This window comes from Alexandromys fortis, unplaced genomic scaffold, assembly GCF_014885135.2.
Source record: "Alexandromys fortis isolate MF-2015 unplaced genomic scaffold, M_Fortis_MF-2015_v1.1 scaffold_77, whole genome shotgun sequence".
Classification (NCBI taxonomy): Eukaryota; Metazoa; Chordata; class Mammalia; order Rodentia; family Cricetidae; genus Alexandromys; species Alexandromys fortis.
Window position 1 is genome coordinate 59,429 of NW_026067967.1, and position 21,522 is coordinate 80,950.

The 21,522-nt window shown below is 36.2% G+C and overlaps 2 protein-coding genes across 2 annotated transcripts in view; one reads left to right on the plus strand and one right to left on the minus strand.

Moving 5' to 3' along the window:
- Folh1 (folate hydrolase 1) overlaps positions 1-16,443 on the plus strand; it is a 36,429-nt gene extending 19,986 nt beyond the window's left edge. The window contains exons 10-19 of the mRNA XM_050154586.1: positions 1,152-1,271; positions 2,755-2,837; positions 4,694-4,757; positions 7,561-7,628; positions 7,929-8,020; positions 8,923-9,013; positions 10,855-11,119; positions 11,464-11,545; positions 13,284-13,376; positions 15,482-16,443. Of these exons, the coding sequence (XP_050010543.1) occupies positions 1,152-1,271; positions 2,755-2,837; positions 4,694-4,757; positions 7,561-7,628; positions 7,929-8,020; positions 8,923-9,013; positions 10,855-11,119; positions 11,464-11,545; positions 13,284-13,376; positions 15,482-15,671 (1,148 nt within the window). The 3' untranslated portion in view covers positions 15,672-16,443. The remainder of the gene's footprint in view (positions 1-1,151; positions 1,272-2,754; positions 2,838-4,693; positions 4,758-7,560; positions 7,629-7,928; positions 8,021-8,922; positions 9,014-10,854; positions 11,120-11,463; positions 11,546-13,283; positions 13,377-15,481) is intronic.
- Positions 16,444-18,387: 1,944 nt separating this feature from the next.
- On the minus strand, positions 18,388-19,329 carry LOC126508895 (olfactory receptor 14C36-like). The gene has a single exon (XM_050154382.1). It carries the CDS (start codon positions 19,318-19,320, stop codon positions 18,388-18,390), a length of 933 nt encoding a protein of 310 aa, XP_050010339.1. The 5' UTR covers positions 19,321-19,329.
- Between the last annotated feature and the right edge of the window lie 2,193 nt (positions 19,330-21,522).

The following is a 21,522-nucleotide window of genomic DNA, read 5'->3' on the forward strand; positions in this document are numbered from 1 at the left end:
ACACACACACCACACACAGGCAGGCACACACACATATACACACACCAAAACACCACAAAATCAGAAATAGTAATATATAAGGAAACAATCAGAAAAGTTTAAAAAATGCACAAACAAAACACTATGAGACAAAACAGTCACAAGACTACCAACAAGTTTGTTTTTGTTATCTATTTACAGCCAGGAATGGGGCCTTCCTTAAGTGTGGTTTGTGTACATTGTGACTGAGAGTAGGTGGGAGAATTCCACCTATTTCATTATATCTCTTGATTCTTTAAAATTTAGGTTTTGATTACTTAGGATTTAGTTGATTATTATTATTTCTAACATAAACAGTAAAATTAAATCAAATGTATTTTTCACAAACATGCTGCTTATTTGTTTTTCTGAACAAGATCTCAGAGTAGAAAGATTAGGCTGGGCTTAGGCTCAGTCTTATGTTATCTCCTCCCAAATTCTGAGATCGTCTTTATGTTCTGTTCTATGCTAAGAGTAAACACAGGCTCTTTTTTAAGAACCAAGAGTTTTATAAAATTAAGTCTTGTAAGTACTAAACCATATATTCATGTGGATACACACATCAAAGATTTATTGAATCTTGCTAGGTGATTATTTTGTGCCAGGACTGTGGTAAACTTTGGATTTGTGGGAGGTGGTCAAAACACACAGAAACTAGCGACAAGGAGATTCTGATTTAAAAGAAAAGCTCAACATTTAAGGATGGTGAATATCTAATCAAATATGAAATGGTCGCTACCAGAACTTTCCATACAAGCAGTTTCTTCTTCCTATAGTAGACAGAAATGTCATAGAAGAAGAACACTAATTGACTGGGTCATAGACTAGAATTAGGAAGTGGAGGGCTGTGTTCTCTGTGGTGGACACAGAGAGGTAACAGATACTAGAAATTTTTGAGGAGGTAAACAGAGATAATTTCATATCTTCCTGTTATCCATATGCTTATTACTTTAATAATATATGAATTAATTTTAAGTCACATTTATAATTTCATCAGATAGTTGAAACCAAGACTGAAATCTGAGCAAAGAGTCTAAGCCTTAGGAAAGCCGGTACTTTTATTTTGAGTTGTGAATGCCTTTGAGTAAACTTCAGTTTGCTCTGTTTGTGACCCTTGTGCTGCTGTTGTATAGACAGATATGTCATGCTTGGAGGTCACAGAGATGCCTGGGTCTTTGGTGGCATTGACCCTCATAGTGGAGCAGCTGTTGTTCATGAAATTGTGAGGAGCTTTGGAGCACTGAAGAAGGAAGGTAAGAGAAACAGTGAGTGAAAAACCAAATTCTAGAAATTTCAGTGTAATCTTTGGAAATGTGACCGTAGGGGCTGTGAAGTTGCTCCATGTTAGTGTGCCTTGTGTACAAGAAGCCCTCTTCTCAATCTGCAATACACAATAGAAAACCAAATAAATTAATATGGACTCAATAATGTCAATAAATTAATAACAATAGCAGTGCAAGCATTAAGGATGGCTTATATTTTTATTATTTTTAATTAGTATATATATATTCTGACAATCTGAAGTAAATTACAGGATTACTTATTGCTCTGTCAAGGGTTGACTTGCTAAGTGTTTGCTGGACAAAGAAACGGAAAGAACATTGCTAAATTCTTTTTATGTGGCCACAGTCATGCTGATACCCAAACCACACTAAGACTAAGAATCATCAAAGAAAGATAATTGCAGACCAGTTTCCCTCATGAACATTGATATAAAACCTCAATAAAATATTCACAAACCAAATTCAAGACCACATCAAAAAGATGTAGGTCATGTTTAACCTCATTAGAAAAGATTTTGTAATTTTGTAAGAAGATTTCTACAGTGAATGCAAACCAGCATTGTCATAACTAAGGGGTGTTGTGCTCAAAAATGAAATGATAAGGAATGAATGAAGATGGGATTTGATTAATACCATAACACATCAGACCGTGGAGCCAACAGTTATAGGGAAAGCATACTTAATCAGTACACCTGAAATATTTATCAGCATCACAAGGACTTTACAGCATTTACTAACTTTCATTTAATGCTCCTGACAATCAAACAGTGTCTCCTCTATATTCTGCTATGCTGTCTGTTAGATGAAGACATGAAGAATTAGTGTGTGTGGCACAGTCTTCCTAGAATATAGGAAGTGAGGAAAAGTTACTCACTTTAAAACTTTGTCTTTCTTCAGCTCCATAGGCTGTGTTTGTTACCTCCAAGCCACAAGACCTACTTACCAAACTGCATGGTTTGCAGTATCAGTACCTGATGCTATCTCAAAGTGAGCCACTGGTAACAAATTTTACAAGACAATGGAGGAGAAATCACGGAAATAAAGATGCTATTTGAGGACAACTTGGCAGAGTTCTGTCTAGTTTCCACAGTGCTCCCCGCCACTGCAGCACCTTTGCTATCTCCTTCTGTGTCAGCCACCTGCCAATCAGAGTGGTTTTCTACTACGGCCAGCTGTAAAATATTTGTAATATCTCATGACTTCATTTGGCTTTCATTTTCTACATTTTCTACACCGTTCCTTTTGCAACACATGTGTACTGTTTGATTTTTAGCAAAACTCTTTTTTTTAAATATACCAAAAAGAAATTGTGGAAATAAGGATGTAAGTGACATTACTACTTTTTAAGTTGAAAAAAAAAAAAAAAGACAACAGCACTTTAGGTTTTCCTATCTTGTAGACTTTCCCATGTCTTGAGTGTGTGATATTTATGTGTTATCCACCTGTATTTTAGGATGGAGGCCTAGAAGAACGATTCTGTTTGCAAGCTGGGATGCGGAAGAATTTGGCCTTCTTGGTTCTACCGAGTGGGCAGAGGTAGGTTGACAATTTGCTTCCATATGAATTTTTCCAAATGGCAAAGCAGTTGAGAATTTTTTTTTCATGCAGTTTGGAGAAATAACAAGTGATCCCAGTCGGGCAATGCTTCCAGTGTTTCTAAATGTCTCTCATGTGGGTTCAACCTTTTGATATTGGGACATAATGTCCTGTAGGCAAAATTCATCCCAAGGAATGACACAATCAAGTTATTCTTAAAAATCACTAAATGAAAACCATCTCATAAGTTTTTAAGTATGTAGACAACATTGTGTTGGGCTTCATTCATACCTATACTTGGCCGCACATGACTCATAAGCACACGTTGGACACGCCTAATTATCCTAAGGGATTGTAGCATTGTTCAAATGTCTACAAGAGGGCAGCAAGATCACTCAGCTGGGAAAGGCACTTACTTGCTGCCAGCTAATGATCTGAGTCTAATTCTTGGGACCAGATGGTGGGAGGCGAGAACCAACAGCTGCAATCTGTCCTCAGATCGCTACATATGTGTCATGGCATGCAGGCTTACAAAACATGCAAACAAGCACTAAGTCAATCAATAAATATAATTTTTAAAAAAAATAAACAAAATTATCCTAGTTTAAGAATTCAGATTCATTTGATTTTTTTGAGAAACATCTAATGTCAACTATTGAAATCAATTTACTTTTTTTTTTTTTTTTTGATTTTTCGAGACAGGGTTTCTCCGTAGCTTTTGGTTCCTGTCCTGGAACTAACTCTTGTAGACCAGGCTGGCCTCGAACTCACAGAGATCCTCCTGCCTCTGCCTCCCGAGTACTGGGATTAAAGGCGTGCGCCACCACCGCCTGGCTTCAATTTACTTTTTTGACAATGCAATAGAGCTAACAAATTAATGTACTGAAAACCAAATACAAGACCAAATAAAATAAAATAAAACTACATGGAAGTTTCTAATGTTTCTTCCACATCACCCAAAACAGCTGCAAGTGGTACTTCCACTGAACTCTCAGTGTCTACAGTAAGCCCCGGTTTGCACTTACCTTCTTATTCCTGTGGTCTCCGCTATATTAAATATGGCGGACAGCGAGGCAGACAGAGTACTTACCAGGAGTCCTGAATAATAACTCCACTGGAATTACTGGCTTGGTGAGAACGAGAAGTAAATCCGTGCAGCATCGGTATCTGCTCCGTCAGCTTCCCCTTGCTGCTCTGAGTGCTCACGTGACTGGTGTTAAACACAGGTATTACAGGTTTCTCTGGAAACCTGCCGTATTCCTGTTGACCAAGGTGAAGGTTTTTCTCCACAAGAAAGTTTCATCCTGGTGTCAGGCAAACCAATGAATATTCAGGAAGCAGTTTGTCTCTATACGATTATTATTGTTGTTGTTGTTACTATTGTTTTCTTGCTTTGCAGCCTCTTTATTTAGCACAGGAACTCCCACAATTTTCCTGTCCCAACCCCCTGTACTATGATCATATTGTATTGTACAACTGAGACTACTGGCATATGCTTTTCTGATTTTTTTTTCTTACAACCAAAATTCTCAAGAAATGTGCTGTTTTAGAGACCCAAAATGTCTCAGCAGCGCTTTGCTACACTTTAGTTAAAAATGTGCAATTAGTGAAAATTACCACTAGGTGGCAATATACTACAAGAGAAATTGGCTTTATGGCCAGATTTCCTTTAAATTTCCCAGCCAGTAAAATAGAAACAGCTGGGTTTACTAGATTTGTGACTCTAGGAAAACACCTTTGCTTAAATAATGATAGTATTTTTTTAAAGTATGTTTATACTGAAAAGACTCCTAAAGTGATGTTTACCAAGAAAAATTATGATGGACAGTAATAATTTTTTAAATATCTTGTTATAGGAACATTCCAGACTCCTCCAAGAACGTGGTGTGGCTTACATAAACGCCGACTCTTCCATAGAAGGTGAATATTGTTGCCCTTGATAGATAACATCTGGTTACTCTGGAGTTCACAATTTAGTTGACAAAATTGCATCCTAGCACAGAAGGCAGACAGACCATTAACATGGAGTTAGGATACCTCTGGGTATTTCCACACCTCTCCCCTTGATTCGGAGCTGACGGCATAAATAACTCAGAGATATTTTCCCCACTGCATTGCAGTGCCCGTCCAGAAAGACCGTATTTCTTACTTTGCCTCCTCTATCAGATTCTCCTACACATGGTGACAGTTACCCATTGAGTGTCTAAGTCATGAACCTTAAGAATCTTTTGTTTTTGAATGCCATATTTAAGTATAGAGATTACAGAGATGGCAAAGCCAGCAAGGCACTTTTAGGCAAGACTGACAAACTAGGTTGTATTCTAGAAACCCATTTAAAGATGGACAATGAGAACTGACTGCGTAAGGTTGTATTTTGCTTTCCACATGTCCATTAGCACACATACACAAGCACACATGCACGCACGCTTGCACACACGCAATGTAAATTCCCCATGCCAACAAAGTGCCTTGGTGGTGTCACACTGACGTTTGCATTTTCTTCTTCATCTGAATTTCTATTTTTGAGCACTATTGTTTCAAAGTTTAGCATTTCTGGTGCAAGTCAGTTCTCCTTCCTCCTCTCATTTAATAGACAAAGGCATTGCAGTTCACAACAGATTCCCATCTCCTTCCCTTGTGATTCTTTACCTCTAAAAGGGTACCTGTCTCAAAGGTTCTTATCATGCTTTTAAAAGGAGTTGGTGCTTGCAAACTCCATGATATCTGACTTGCATTCAGTGACTATTCAAAAATCACCAATGTGATCATCACTCTTCCCTTGCTTAAATCATAGGCTCGGGGGAGTTGGAGATGTAGCTCAGGGACAGAGAGGTTACCTAGCATGCGCCATTTATTCCCCAACATTGCAAAAATACAAGTACAGATGCGATCATACTGCACATGTGTGCCTTACATAATAAATACTCCAAATAAACAAATTTCAAATAATGCAAAATGATGCTGTTATTCTTATTGATAATTTCAAACATTAGACCTCTTTGGTATTTTAGTATACCACTGATTTTAGATAACTATGTTATATTTGAAACTGGATCATAATTTTTAGGATCAAGAACAAATACACATAGGTACAATGTGACTGAGATACCATATTCCTCACTTTATTGCATTTTTTGGTTAGATGTTCATTACTAAAAAGATGAAATAAACCACGTGTTCATGAATTTATGTCAACTGCAATCATATACACAAAACAAACAACAAAGATGTTTTTATTTTTTAATGTATTTGTAAATAATAAATTTTATTATATTAAAAGAAAGTTGAAAGCAATACGCAAACAGCTCTTATTGTTCTCTCCTAAAGAACTGTCATCTTCTGTTTAGAGTGTTTTTACTATGTGAACTCTGAGACTATTTAGCTGATACATGTTCCAGAAGTGATTTAGATGCTGTCTTAATCGCTTTCCTTCTAATCTGTATGCAGTGTAACCATCATATGCTGTAAGTACTTATCTCTACTGCACAAAGAGGAAGCTGTGATTTACAAAAATCAAATATCTTCCCATAAGTTCCCTTCTAGGGAAGGGTTGAGATGAGAGCCATCCTAACTATTGCACTTTTTGCCTCCTCTTAGATCCGACAGGACTTTGGTTTAATATCACAATGTATGGTTCTAGATCCCACTTTTCACTCAGAAAACATTATATAAAACTTCCATATGTGGAATATACATTGTCTTACTAGACTTATAGAGCAAGAACCACAGTAAATCCCAAAGCAAAAAAAAAAAAAGACAAAAATAAAATGATAGAGCCACCTTTGTAGTGGATTCAGTAGAACAGTTACATTTTAGTTCTGTAGCTGATGCTGCAGCAAGGGTCCTTTAATGTATACACACTTTTCTAAAAGAGGTTTGAAGTGAATATAGAGCTACAAGTGTGATTCTTTGGTACAAAAAATAGCTCATTTAAATGGCAACAAATGCCTTCAAACCATCTCCCTTCAAGTCATCTTTATATGTGACTATCCAAAATTACATTTTCTATTTATATATGTAGTCTATGTTTTTTGAGTTAAAGTTCTTACTTTGTAGTCTTGTCTGGCACACAGCTGATGAACATCCCGCTTCAGCTTCCTGAATGTTGGGATTGCATGTCTGTACCATTCAGCCTTCGGTGACACAGGTCTTTTAATTTGAGAGTAAAAGATACATAACATTCTTGGAGGGAATCTCATGATGCGGACACATACGTGAAGGCTGTTTTTTTTTTTTTTTAAACAATGCATTTGGAGGAAAGAAATGATAAGACAGTTAGGCAATGTGTGAGGGAGGAGAGTGGTGTGAAAAACAGACCAAGGGCAAGTGATGCCGACAGCAGCTTGTCTGGGGTGGAGGCAGTGTGCAGGGTCACATAGAGGAGTGAGGGAGGTCACGCAGAAAATGTAACATGAATCCAAAGGGTGAAGAAGCCATGCAGGTGTGACGTAGAACACTGATCCATACTGAGGTAACAGGGTTTGTCAGGTCCTTAACGCTTTAAGTCTCGGGTAGAGTCAGGTGAAGATTTGGAGAGCTGATTGTCAATTTAGTTCCCCCCCCCCCCAACCTCAGGCCTCCTTTCAACCATGTCAATGCCAAAGACGTTGGATTTTATAGTTTAAGGTGGAGAGCATTGACGAGATGGTGCTATGTAAAGTTTAGCAGTGGTCTTTGGAAAAAGTAACAAACAAAACAAACTATTCCGTCCTTTCTGTTACAGGAAACTACACCCTAAGAGTCGATTGCACACCCCTGCTGCACAGCTTAGTCTACAACTTAACAAAAGAGGTAAGGAGAAAGGCAACCCACCTCGGGGACTCTGCAAATGATATTGCCTGGGGTGCAATTATTATGCAACACATTGTATTGTTTATAGCCAACCTTATTTTCATCTGATACATTTTCCCTTCCCTGAACCGTCACAGTTAACCAACTCTTTCTTGATATACTTACTACCTTCCATCTCCTAACCTCTGTGAGGCAGCCTTTGGGCTGCTTTCTGCCTACAATTCCCACTTTCTCATTGAGGGACACATTTCAGCTTATGCATCAGATTTGTGAGTATTCTCTTCTTTTTAACTTGTGTAGCTCCAAAGCCCGGATGAAGGCTTTGAAGGCAAATCTCTTTACGACAGCTGGAGAGAAAAGAATCCTTCACCAGAATCCAATGAAGTGCCCAGGTACAGAAACACCCCAGCCATTCTACCCAGTTTGGTTGTTTTGTGGATTGTGTTGGAAATAAAAGGGTACTTTTAAAAAATTGTTTGTAAAAAGGAACGTTCAAAATTCTCTGACATCTGACAAATAAATTTAGTGCTTAGATTTACAATAAAATATTACCCTGTGGCTTGAAATTAAATCTGTGAGTTTCAAATGCTGATTTTTGGACAATCTGTATGCAAGAGGCAGCTGCCAAGCTTTTAATGACATGCTCCCTACAAAGTACAAATTACTTTTAATATTTTTAGAGGAAAGGGAGAATAATGGTGCTTATTAGGATACATGATGCTCATACGTGGTTCATGTAAAAGGTCACAATGGAGAAAATGGAACACGATTCATGACAAATATCTATCCCATCTCAGGCTATAGTTGATCATTTTCCTGAGCGTCATGCAGGTAACACATATTTTGTTTGCTCTGATAAATTAAAACTATGACTGCGTGATTTTATCTTTACATGCAAAAGAAGGGAAATAATTATCTCGATAGTTTGTAAATGAAGACCTCTACAATATGAATAAATTAAAATTTTCAGGCAGAATTTATATTCTAATTATCTGAATATGTCTGATTCCTTTCATTAGCATATACGACAGACACAGATGAAATAGATAGTTTGAATGAAAGTATTCTCCAACCTTCAGAATGCTTAAATAAAACAGTGACTTATAGAAGTACCACTCCATAAAATTGTATTACAAAGTAAACATTTTCAGAACCAGAATAAGTGTCTTACTTTAACTGTATGTCTAAGGCTATCACATTTTTAATAGTATAACTATAATTTAGTAGTTGACCTTTGATCTTTATAGAATGAACATAGCATTTGAACTAATTGTGCTAATTTTAAATCTGAAAGGATTAGCAAGCTGGGGTCTGGCAATGATTTTGAGGTGTTTTTCCAAAGACTTGGAATTGCTTCGGGCAGAGCACGGTACACTAAAAATTGGGTAAGTCTAAATTAATGAGTTCTTAAGTATTAAGTATGGGTACATTTAACTAAATTAATAAGTTTTACTTCAATAAATACCTCTGGCACTAGAGGAAGAATTGGAAAGCCAAACAGTGATGTCCTATTGGTTGTCTGTCACTGTTTTTATGGGCATACATTCACAGTCCAGTTGGCACACATATTGCTTTCTGCAGTCTAGAACTTCCAAGATAACATCAGATCACTGAAAAATTGGCATAATACAACAAAATCATAAATAATTTTCCATACCCTTCCTTGTTGTGAAAGATAAATTTTTAGTTTTAAGTTTTAAATGTGTTTTTTATAAAATCTCAAGTAGTTTTATGAAAGCTCATAGTTAGAGATTTTTGATTTTTATGTTCAAACTACCATGAAGTTCTATTTTACAGTGAAGTCTTTTGTACATTTGTTTTCTAATCCTTACTTTCTTCAATACTTGTAAGTAATAAATTACATTTCTCATATTTTGTCTTTCAGATTTGTATGAGTAAGAGAAAGGGTCATAGTTATTTTCTTATTTAGGTTTGATTGCTGTGATGAAACACCATGGCCAAATCAACTTGGGCAGGACTGTACAATATTGAAGGAAGCCAAGGCAGGGACCTCTAGGCAGAGGCTGAGTTAGAGGCCATTGAGAAACGCTGCTTTCTGACTTGCTTGTTCTGACTTGCTCAGTCCAAGAATGGCACCACCCACAATGGTTTGGACCCTTACCCACTAATCACTAATTAATAAAATGCCTTACAGATTTGTTTACAGCCTCACCTTATGGATGCATTTTCTCAGCTCAAGTTCCCTTCTCTTGGACGGCTCCTACTTGTCCCAAGTTGACATAATACCATTATTAAAACATAAGCGAGACTGTATTTAAGTTGATTTCAAACAGGGATATAGTTAGAGGGGAAATCTATTAGCCCCGGCTCTGACTTCCTATTGTGCACCAATCCTAAAGCCACCCAGCATTGAACTTTTGTAATTTTTTACTCACTTGTAAGTTATTTGCCCCCAGCCAAGGATCTTTTGGGGTTAAGAAGTTATATGGGTTCATGCGGGGATTTTGATGAGAATAGATACATTTGACATATAAGAAACTAAAACAGCCAAAGTTCAGATGACTACCAAACATTCTTGGTAATGAATTTTGGAATAAGAATGAAACTTTTCTCTCATTAATAATGCCCGAGTCTCCGTCTCTTCAGCATGATAATAAATAGCATGTTCTTTATATCAATAACAGAGGAGCATATTGAGAAAAGATCGGAAGACATTAGTCAGCAGTTCACTGTGTGAAAAATCCTTGATTTTCACATATGTAGCTTTCTTGTACCTCATTGAGCATCACTTCCCTCTCATTTGTGTTTCTCAATTCTCCACTGTGGTCCTTGCTGCTTGGTTCCTCCACTCTGCAGCAGGCTGCTTCTCAGATGTTTTTCTGTGGAATTTTCAGTGGTAAATCTGACATAGTCACCTGTATTCTAGTCTGTACTATTGCTTCACTTGTCTAATAATTCCCCATCTCTCTTCTTGAATCATTTCTCTTCTAACACAACATTGTATAGTCTATTCTTTGGATTCTCAATACATCTGACAACTTTCTTTAGTGTCTCCCAAAGAATATTTTCAGGGTTTTTTTCTTGTAGCATGTCTACACGTGTTTTCATTTGCCCATAGCTAAAGTAAAGTAGCAGAATTCTAAGTTCCCAAGTTTACACGGTTCCTGTTCACCAGTGATCAACCTTAATAATATGCACAGTAAATACCATGTTGTGGGTCTTATGGACTATCTTACAAGAGATGTATTTTGTTTCTTCCTCCTAGAAAACAGACAAAGTCAGAAGCTATCCACTCTACCACAGTGTCTATGAAACATATGAGTTAGTGGAAAAATTTTATGATCCAACCTTTAAATATCACCTCGCTGTGGCCCAGGTTCGAGGAGGGATGGTGTTTGAACTGGCCGATTCTCTAGTGCTTCCTTTTGACTGTCAAGATTACGCAGTAGCTCTGAAAAAGTATGCTGAAAATATCTACAACATTTCAATGAGCCACCCTCAAGAGATGAGGAAATACTCGGTATCATTTGGTAGGTTGCAATTTATCTTTCACATTCAATCTTGTTTCTATTGCACTTGATAAGTCTTTTTTCTTAAAATACCATTTTAAACGCATAGATGTGTTAAAATATAAAAAGACCTCATAAAATACAAAATGGCTTCCTGTGTTATTTGCACATTTTGAACTCTACTGAAACCACACATTTTTCTTTTACTGAAATGGGGTTTGCATACCTTGCATTGGCTGATGTTAGACTCTCAAATGGAGGTACTGCACCTGCTCTAGCTTTCTGAGTGCTGAGATTATGGGCATTGCCAACTTACTTGCTTTAAATGTTCTTCAAGCTTTTGCTAATTTGAATTTCCATTTCAGATCCACTGTTTTCTGCAGTAAATAATTTTACAGAGATTGCATCTGAATTCAACAAAAAACTTCAAGGCTTGGATAAAAGCAAGTATGTCATATATTAAATCATATCCACATGAGATAATTATGTCTAATATATGTGCATATGTATACAATGAAAATAACACTACTTTACATTTTTTGTTGCAGAAATAGCTTTCCTGTTTTCTGTCTTCACTCTAATGCATCTTGTTGAGGGTTCTGTAGCATCCAGAGATTTTAGATCTTACATGAGTTGGCACTGGACCGCAGTGCCTCCTTCCTGCCAGCCTATTACATACCACTTTCCTACTTTAGTACTGACTGCAACATGTTTTGGTTTCTCTTGTTCTTTATTTCATCCCCTGTGCATCATAATCCAACTAGATTCTTTTGTTCTTGGAGCTATCTTCTCTCTACTTATGCCATTATATGCATACTCATATGATCCTTTCCAACTCCAGTAAAAAAAATAGTTTCAGGAATAAAAAAATACTGATAAATCATTGTTTTCAGACGTGCTGAACAAATAGGAATAATTCTGTGTAAAGCCGATACCATAAGCCAAATTTGATAAATGCTGCAATGTTTACTGTTTAATTGTAAAATTATAAACTTTGCCAAACAAATCCTTAGTTTATGAATTGGAGTCATAACCCTGTATAATGTTCAGGATTTCTCTGAAGTAAAACTTACTATAAAAACTTTTACAAGAGCCGGGCGATGGTGGCGCACGCCTTTAATCCCAGCACTCGGGAGGCAGAGGCAGGTGGATCTCTGTGAGTTCGAGACCAGCCTGGTATACAGAGCTAGTCCCAGGACAGGCTCCAAAGCCACAGAGAAACCAAAAAATAAAAAGAGTGAGGAACTATAATTATTATTAAAACTAATATAAAATGAAAATCTTGATAAATTAATGGATAAAACTATTTATTAAAACTATAACATTCACTAATTATATCATAACATAGTTAGAATACTGTATTCCATAATTAATGATTGAGCTAGTTGGGGGTTTATGGTAGATTTTTAATTGCATTAACTCACTTTTATTAACAATGATAACTTCCTATATCAACCCTATAATCTCCCTTAAGAATATGAACTCTGTAATAGTGTGTTTGCTACATGATGTTTGAATACTGAAAAAAATACAAATTAAGAATTATATATTTGACAAATTTATTTTAAACAATAAAGATATTATATATTGTCACTTATTTAATATTTTTAATTTTCACAAAGTTAATTATATTAGTAGATTTTCACATTTCAATGTTTTTGTTAATTTCTTGAGTATACTGTTAGGTTCTCTAAGGTGAAAAAAAACTTGACAATAATTATAAACACAGGGTTATTAATTCTCATCTTCCTGTGTATCAAAGTTATTGTCATGTGTTACCACCAGCGTCTTACTGTTTCATAACTCATGTCTTATTTGGGTATTATTATATGGGATTTCTAAAATATGAGAACTATGCATACTAATATCCGTTTTATTACTTTTATTTTTTATTTTATAATGTAATTAAATCATTCCTACCCTCTCATTCCTCTCTCCAATCCCTTTATACCCCTCTTTTTCTCTTTCAGAATTCATGCTTTCATTTTTCACTAATTGTTGTTTACAATAGTTCTAAACAAATAAGTACAACCTGCTCAGTCTGTGTAATGTTCCTGGTAATCGTAATTTGCATATTACAATGATTTAAAATGCATTCGTGAGTTTGATTTTATTACAGACTTATAGTTTGCCAGGTAGTGTTCATAGCTTCCTGAAGGTATAACTTTATTAATTTCTGTTTTAGCCCCATGTCACTGAGAATTATGAATGACCAGCTGATGTATCTGGAACGTGCATTCATTGATCCTTTAGGGTTACCAGGCAGGCCTTTCTACAGGTGAGGAAAAAAAATATTTTCTAGTATAGTATCACTTTGTGTAAAAAAAAAATCATGGCTTATTTATTTTTAATGTTCAAAATATTTTTAGTGAGTTAATTTTACTGTACACAGCTTTAGGTTCTGTAAAATATGTTTGTTTCAAGTATGAACATTTTGTCCTTCGTTCCTGCTTCATTCACTGCTCTGAGAACCCAGTCCCCTTGTCCTCTCTAACTGGCTTTCTTCGTTCCTCCAGTGTCCTTTCTGTACTTTACTGGTCTTTAAGGAATTCTAGGCCCCACAATTAAAGCGAGTGTAACTTACCCTTCTGTGTACGGTTGATTTTGATTAATGTGATGATCTCTAGTTGCATCCATTTTCTAGCAAACATAATTACATTCTTCTTGGTTGCTGGACAAAATGCCATTGTTTTTCATACATACACACACATATACATATATATTCATGAATATATATTCATATACATATACACCATTTTTATATTAATTCACTGACAGCTAACTAGGCTGGTCCTATGAGCTGTAATATAAACAGTGCTACAATAGGCACTGGAATACATTTATCTCAGCCACAGGTAGAGAGTCCTTCAGGCTTACACCCAGAAGTGGGATAGATGAGTCATATGGTAACTCTATTTTTATTTTTATTGAGGCACGTTCATATTTATCCCTATAGTAATTGTTCTAAGTACATCGCAACCATTACTGTATAGATGTTCCCTTCCCCATACTTTCTTATCAGCATTTGTTTCTGTTTGTTGGTTACTGGGGAGAGATGGAATACCAAGGTGTTTTAATTGAAATTTTCTTGATAAATATCCAATAAACATATAAAAATTCTGTCTCCTCTCTCTCTGCCCCTCTCTGTCTTTCTGCCTTGCTGACTCTTCCTGTCTTTCAGCTACTCTGTCTCTATCTACTTTGTCTCTCTGTCAGTCTGTCTCTTTCTCTCTGCTTCCCTATCTCTCTTTGTCGCTCTTTCCTCTCTTCTGCTGCCCCTGTCTGCAGAAGTGAGTCTCCCCCTTCCACTCCCTCCTTTCCTGTTCTTTTCCCCTAATTAAAAAAAAACTCTCCAAATGAGCTCTGTTACATGATGATTTCCCTCCCTCTTCCTCTCTCTCTTTGTTTTTTAAATTATAACACACTGTAACTTTAAATTGTGAGACAAAATATGCCATTCTTTCCTTATGCTGATTTTGGGAGGTATTTTGTAACAGCAAGGAAAATGTGAGTTATAAAGGAAACCTGTGTTGAGCGGGGGTTGCTGTTGTGATAGTCTCACTGAGGCTCACAGTCCTTTGGAATTAGTTTGAAGGTTGAATGTGGGAGAGTTTGGGAATCAAGCCTTAAAGTAAGCACACTTTATTGAGCCTATCTGATGAGAGTTGGGAATACTAGAATGCTAGGGGGAATATGGAGACTAGCTGTTCAGCTCACCAGTTTTAGGGGAGCAAGAAGACTCTACTAGAACCTGGGCCAAGGGTATTTGTGTTTATTCTAATAAAGAATGAGAAAATCTGACATTATTCTGATAGGCCAGTAGTTCTCAACCTGTGAGTCCTGACCACTTTGGAGTTTGAAGGATCCTTTCATTGGGACCACTTATCAGATATCCTGCACATGAGATATTTACAATTTGATTCACAAGAGAATATTACGTTAACCCTTATAAAGTATGACTCCATCTTACCAAAAGAATAAAAAGTTGAACCTAGTGCACAGTAGGCTGGTTACAAGCATGATGTCATGGTGTGTCTTAACAAGGAGGATGATGTAAAGTTCATCACTGACTGGCAATGCACTTGGAGACTGAGAACACTGTTATCAACATTATACAGTTTATTTTCGGTGATTATAAAAGGTGTACGTCACCATTTTAAAACCTTAAAACAGTACACAGTGGCTATCCTTAGTGTTATTTGTTTAGCTCTGGAGCACTTTGAGTTGTCCACTTAAAGTAAAAATTAATGTGCCTGAGGATTTAAGTTTAGGTAACAAGTGAATAAGTAAGAAAATAAGGAGTATGCAGTTTGAATATAATGCCCTAATTCTCTTGCATGTTGTTTGTGCAACGAATGGACAGAAATCTATTTTTTTCAACAGGCATATCATCTACGCTCCAAGCAGCCACAACAAGTATGCAGGAGAGTCATTCCCAGGCATTTATGATGCTCTTTTTGATATCGAGAGCAAAGCGGACCCTTCTAAGGCCTGGAGAGAAGTGAAGAGACAGATTTCTATTGCAGCCTTCACGGTGCAAGCTGCAGCAGAGACTTTGAAAGAAGTAGCCTAAGGGTACTTCAGAGAATCTATATTTGGTAGGTATGATATTATTGGAAGAACCCATATGAAAAAATAAATATATGAGATTTTATGATTATGTGTAATATATATTTGTGGATCAAAAAAGAAAAATGGAAATTTTTATTTTATAATTGTAAAATTTATTTATGAAATTTGAATTTCAATGGTTAAGTGATTAAAACTAAGGTGAACAATTGAATATAACAACTCATTTACCTGGCATCATCAGATAGTTATCAGAAATCTAATACAGCATCTAACTTAGTCATTTCAATGTAAACCAGCACCAGTTCATGTCCCACCTGTGGCAGTGTGGTGCTCTGCCCATAGGCTTAGGTGGTGCCTGACCACCAAACCTCAAAGATGCATTTAAGACACAGTAGCTGAAATCATACCACAAGGACATGTGCTCAACTATGTTCATAGCAGCATTATTTGTAATAACTGGAACCTGGAAATCACCTAAATGCCCCCTACCAAAGAATGGATAAGGAAAATGTGGTACATTTGCACAATGGAGTACTACACAGCAGAAAAAATAATGACATCTTGAAATTTGCAGGCAAATGGATGGATCTAGGAAACATCATATTGAATGAGGTAACCCAGAGTCCAAAAGACAAATATAATATGTACTCACACATAAGTGTCTTTTAGATATCCTACAATTCATAATCACAGAGAACCTGGACAACAAAGAGAACCCTAAGAGAGACATACATGGATCTAATCTATGTGGGAAGTAGAAAAATGCAAGATCTCTTGAGTAAACTGGGGGCATGGGGACCATGGGAGAGGGTTGAAGGGTAGGGGAGAGGGAAGAAGGGAAGCAGTGAAAAATATATAGCTCAATAAAAGCAATTTAAAAAAAGACACAGTAACTGGTGATTTCTTGTCTGTTTACAGTTCTAGTAGACCTCATTACTCTGTATTATAAAACATAACTATTTATAGACTTAATAATCATTTTATTTTTACTAATACTATGTACAGCATACATGTACAATTATTAATCAAACATTTGTATTTTGCAGTACTCATCTTTTCTATTTGCCTTGAGTTATTCCTGTAGTTCATCAGATTTCCTATTGTACTACACTACCTTGAGTAAAGTCATATTTATCGGTAAGGGTTGAACAAAGAAAAAATCGCATAGTTAACTGAACAAGCAGAGGCATCAGAAAGAATCACAAGTTATGTCAGTATTGATTCTTTGTATCATTGGCATTCGAAAAGTAAAGGGACATTTAGATATGTATAGAAGCTATAAGAAACAGTCACTATACTGACTACCTCTATCTTCCCAGATACTCATCACCTTTCTACCCATCCAACTTCATGGATGCTCTCTCTCTCTCTAAAAAAGAAAAAAGAAAGAAAGAAAGAAAGAAAGAAAGAAAGAAAGAAAGAAAGAAAGAAAGAAAGAAAGAAAGAAAGAAAGAAAGTCCCAAACCAAAATTCAAAAAAAAAAAAACAAACAAGCAAAAATACTAATAAGGCAAAAATGTGGAATTGTGTTAACATGCAAAAGCCCTGCACATATTCAAGGCAAACAAATCCCAGAGGGGTGCAAGGAATGTGGATACAAAGACTCATCTGTAACCAAGGAGATATTTATTTGCAATTGATACCTGCTAGGAAGGGAAAATCAGTTTGCTCCAATACCATGTCACTGAGTCTATCAATCATACTCCAGGGCAGGCCACAGGTCCAGGAGTAGTTGGCCAAAGCAATCAGAGTCCATGTTTTCCTTTGTCCATTTTTTGCTTTGATTTTAATTATTATTCTTATTGAAGGCAATTCTAAGAGACAAAGTACCCATATTAGAAAGAGAAAGAGAGAGAGAGAGAGAGAGAGAGAGAGAGAGACCGAGATCATACTAGTAACTTAACAGCACACCTGAAAAGTTCTAGGACAAAAGGGAGTCACACACCAAAAGGAGTAGATGGCAAGAAATAATCAAAATTGGGGTTTAAATCAACAGACCTACATGTGTCTCATTAGATGGAGTACTCGAGCTGAAAGAAGAAGTGGACACATGCCCCTTTCTCTAATTCAGAAACAACCTCTATTTGATAACCACTTTCAAGTGTAAATTTAGTTTCATCCAAAGGAGTCTCACTGGGTAAACAAACTGTCTTTAAGAGTAGACTGTACATCTAGCAGTAAATGGTCAAGAGAAAACAAACTCAATGATTTAATTAGAGAATCCTTGCCTCATAATTTCATTTCAGGACTATCCTTTTTAAATCTTATATTTTCAATATATATTATATAGATTTCTTTCTCCCTCTTTTTACTATACGTCTTCTGTATATATATCACTGCTTTCAATTTAGTATTTTTGTTGGCTTTTTCAGTGTTTGAATGAGTGGGACTCTGCATCTATTTTTTGGGCTTTTTCTTCATCCCTTTTCCATCTGTTTTTTCATTTTGGGTTGTTCTGATATACTATCTTTGTTTTATCTTATAATACTTTATTTCATTTTATTTTATTATTAATGTTTAGAAGCCTGTTTGTTTTCTAATGAGCGATAGGAAGGGGGTGAATCCAGATGGAAGGACAGGTGAGGAGGAACTAGGAGGAGAAGAGGGAGGAATAACTATAATCAGAATATATTATGTAAAAACAATTTCTTTTTAGTATGTGTGTGTTTGTTTATTTTTCTCTAGAAAACCCTGACCTTCATAATTTCTTTTTATGTTCAACTCTGAAAAAATATCTTTAATGTTATTTTCCTCACAGCCTCCTTTATCTGTTTGTTTCTAAGACTATAGATGATAGGGTTTAAGAAGGGTGGAACAATGGAATACAATACAGAAAGAGTCATCTCCTGAACTACTTCTGAGGTTACTGGAGTTCTTAGATACACATAGGCACCAGAAGTAAGGAACAAAGACACCACAACAATATGAGGGACACAGGTGGAAAAGGCCTTCCCTCGCTCCCCTTTAACAGGAACCCTCAACACAGTGGATAATATGTGAATGTATGATACAGCAATTAAGACAAAGCAGCTGCCACTGATTCCAATAGCAGACAGAAGAATTAAGAGTTTGTTAATAAAGGTGTCTGAACAGGAAAGTCTCAGTAAAGAAGGGACATCACAGAAGAACTGCGGGATCAAATTAGACTGACAGAAAGACAACTGGACGGTTTTGATAGTGTGTACACCTGCAATGACAAGAGAACTAAGTAGGGAGGCCAGTGTCATCTGAACACAGACTTGGTGGTTCATGATCACAGGATAGAGGAGAGGCTTACAGATGGCCACATAGCGGTCCTGAGCCATGACAGCAAGAAAGAGAATCTCTACACATGCGCAAAAGAAGACCAAAAAGATCTGTGCTGCACAGCCAGCCATAGAAATATTTCTGTGGTCAGTAATAGAGTTGACACAGGCATTGGGGACAGTGACAGAAACGTAGCATATGTCTAAGATGGATAGGTTCCTGAGGAAGAAGTACATGGGTGTGTTCAGGGTCTGGTCAACTGTGGTAGCAATGACAATGGTAAGGTTCCCTAACAGGCTGCCCAGGTACACCAGCAGGAAGAGGACACTCAGTAGGAGCCTGAGCTCATAAGTTTCAGCAAAAACCTCCAGGAGAAACTCAGTCACCAGGGTGGAATTGGTCATGGTCCCAAAGTACAAGTTTATCTGAAAAAGAAAAGCAATAACAGAGAAAACCTAAAATAATTGATAGATCCCTAACATTTCTTATAATGCCCTTTACTTCTGACTTTATGCATGAAAAGTCAAGTATTTATTTCTTTGGTTTGCATGTTTTTATCATGCATATTTGTTAACACACAAAGATAGCACAGTCTGCCTAGCTTTACAGTATGACGCTAAGTACTTTGAATTAGTTTCCATGATAATGTTTCCTAACTCTATTAACAACAAATATTAAATCAATTATATATGGCAAGTTTCTCTTCCAGGTAAACTACCTGTATTTTTAGGAATGGCAAGAGAAAAATCAACGCGTGGGATATATTTTTAAAATGGTGTTTTTATATTTATTATCATATATTTATTTACATATAAAGTGCATTTATAGTCTGTGATTATCTATATACATACACATAAACACACACAAGACACACAGACACACACACACACACACACACACATACACACACACATCAGGAGGAATGGGGAGTGAGAGTGGAAGTGAGAGACGTGGACATAAGAGGACAGGTTGCAAGAGAGAGAGAACGAACACCGAAGAAGAGAGTGTCTAAGAAAATATCTCAGTTTTTAGAATGTCCAAGACCTTCAGAATAGGCCATTTGCCTGGAAACTCAGGCACAGTTTAACTTGCCGGCTTAAGGAAGAATTTTCTCTTCTTGGTGAAACCTTAGGTTTTCGTGAGATTCACTCATACTAAAGATGATAATCTCGATTTCTTAAAACAAAGTATTTCGAATGTGAACAATATCTATATACATATCCACACCAACATCTGGAATATTATTTGGCTAGCTGAGTACTGGAGCAAAAACAAATTTATACATAAAACTAAACATAATCCAATGCATGAAAGCTTTTATGTCCATAGGACTTGGGCTCCAAGCTTGATTGGGCAGAAATCTACAGAATTAAATGTCATACCATGTTCTTCCAATAGTGATCAGCATACTGTTATATTCCCTAAATAATGTACAATATGAAAAGTTAAGTTCTAAATTTTATACTTGTGTACAGGGGTGTTAAAGTGCAGAATTTTATGCATATGTCATTAAAGGTAAGCTTTTCTCAGATTAATAAAATAATGTAACAAGTTTTATCAAATGTCATGGTGACCACCAAAGATACTACTTAGATATAAAACATTAATTAATTAAAAACAAGACAGCAAGAAAACAGACATAAAGCAGGTAACAAAGGAATGGCAAGTGGTGATTAACTATAGATCACTTTTTCTTTAAAGCATATGATGCATTAGAAATGTCAAAATACTAACAGCATGAAATGTACAAAAGTTACATTTACTTAGTGACAGTAGTGAACATTAACTACTTTAATCATTACTTGCATAATTTATTTCATTTCCCAAAATCGTAGTGAATCATTTCTTTAAGATACAAAGAGAGGAAAACTATTCTTCCAAAATATATATTTTTATGACATCTATTGAGTGTATCAGCATATCTCTATTATATTTAACAAGTGTCTATCAAAACGATAGTCTAAAATCCCCCACAAATTAGTTTAGAGCAATAGTAAAGCTAGCATTGAAATCAAAACCTAAAACTCAGTTAAAGAATACAACAGCTAACAACTGACTGACTGAAGTGCAAAAGATACCAGATGCAGGTTTTATCAGAAGGTGACCCGCCTTGCAATGGATGAGCAAAACTGGAGTCTATGGTGCGTTCATTGTCACCTTTGGCAGCAGTGCAAGATGGCAATTCGGAAGGAGTAACTGAGCATCAGGTCAGGCAGGAACATCCATAATGTTATTGTGGCTACAGAAAGGGAAAACTGGTCACCTACAAAGTTCATTCTTTCACAAAGGTCCACGACGGCCACTCAGGATAATTATATAGCATTATATTTTGGACAAAGTACAGGGCGATATTATGTTGAAACTCCACAAGTTATTGAGAAACTACACCTAGCTGTTGTTACCAGGTGTAGCCTACAAGTATAAATGTAAATTGTCAATATCTTCGCAGAGATTTTAAAATCTCTATTCATATATTTTAAATATAAAAACAATGTTGGAATTTAAATGGCAATATAGTAAGCAGAAGTAATGCACAAGGTAATATTGTATGACATCTTTGGCAAGATTGCAAGACATCCCATCTACAAAAAAAAATCATACAATTG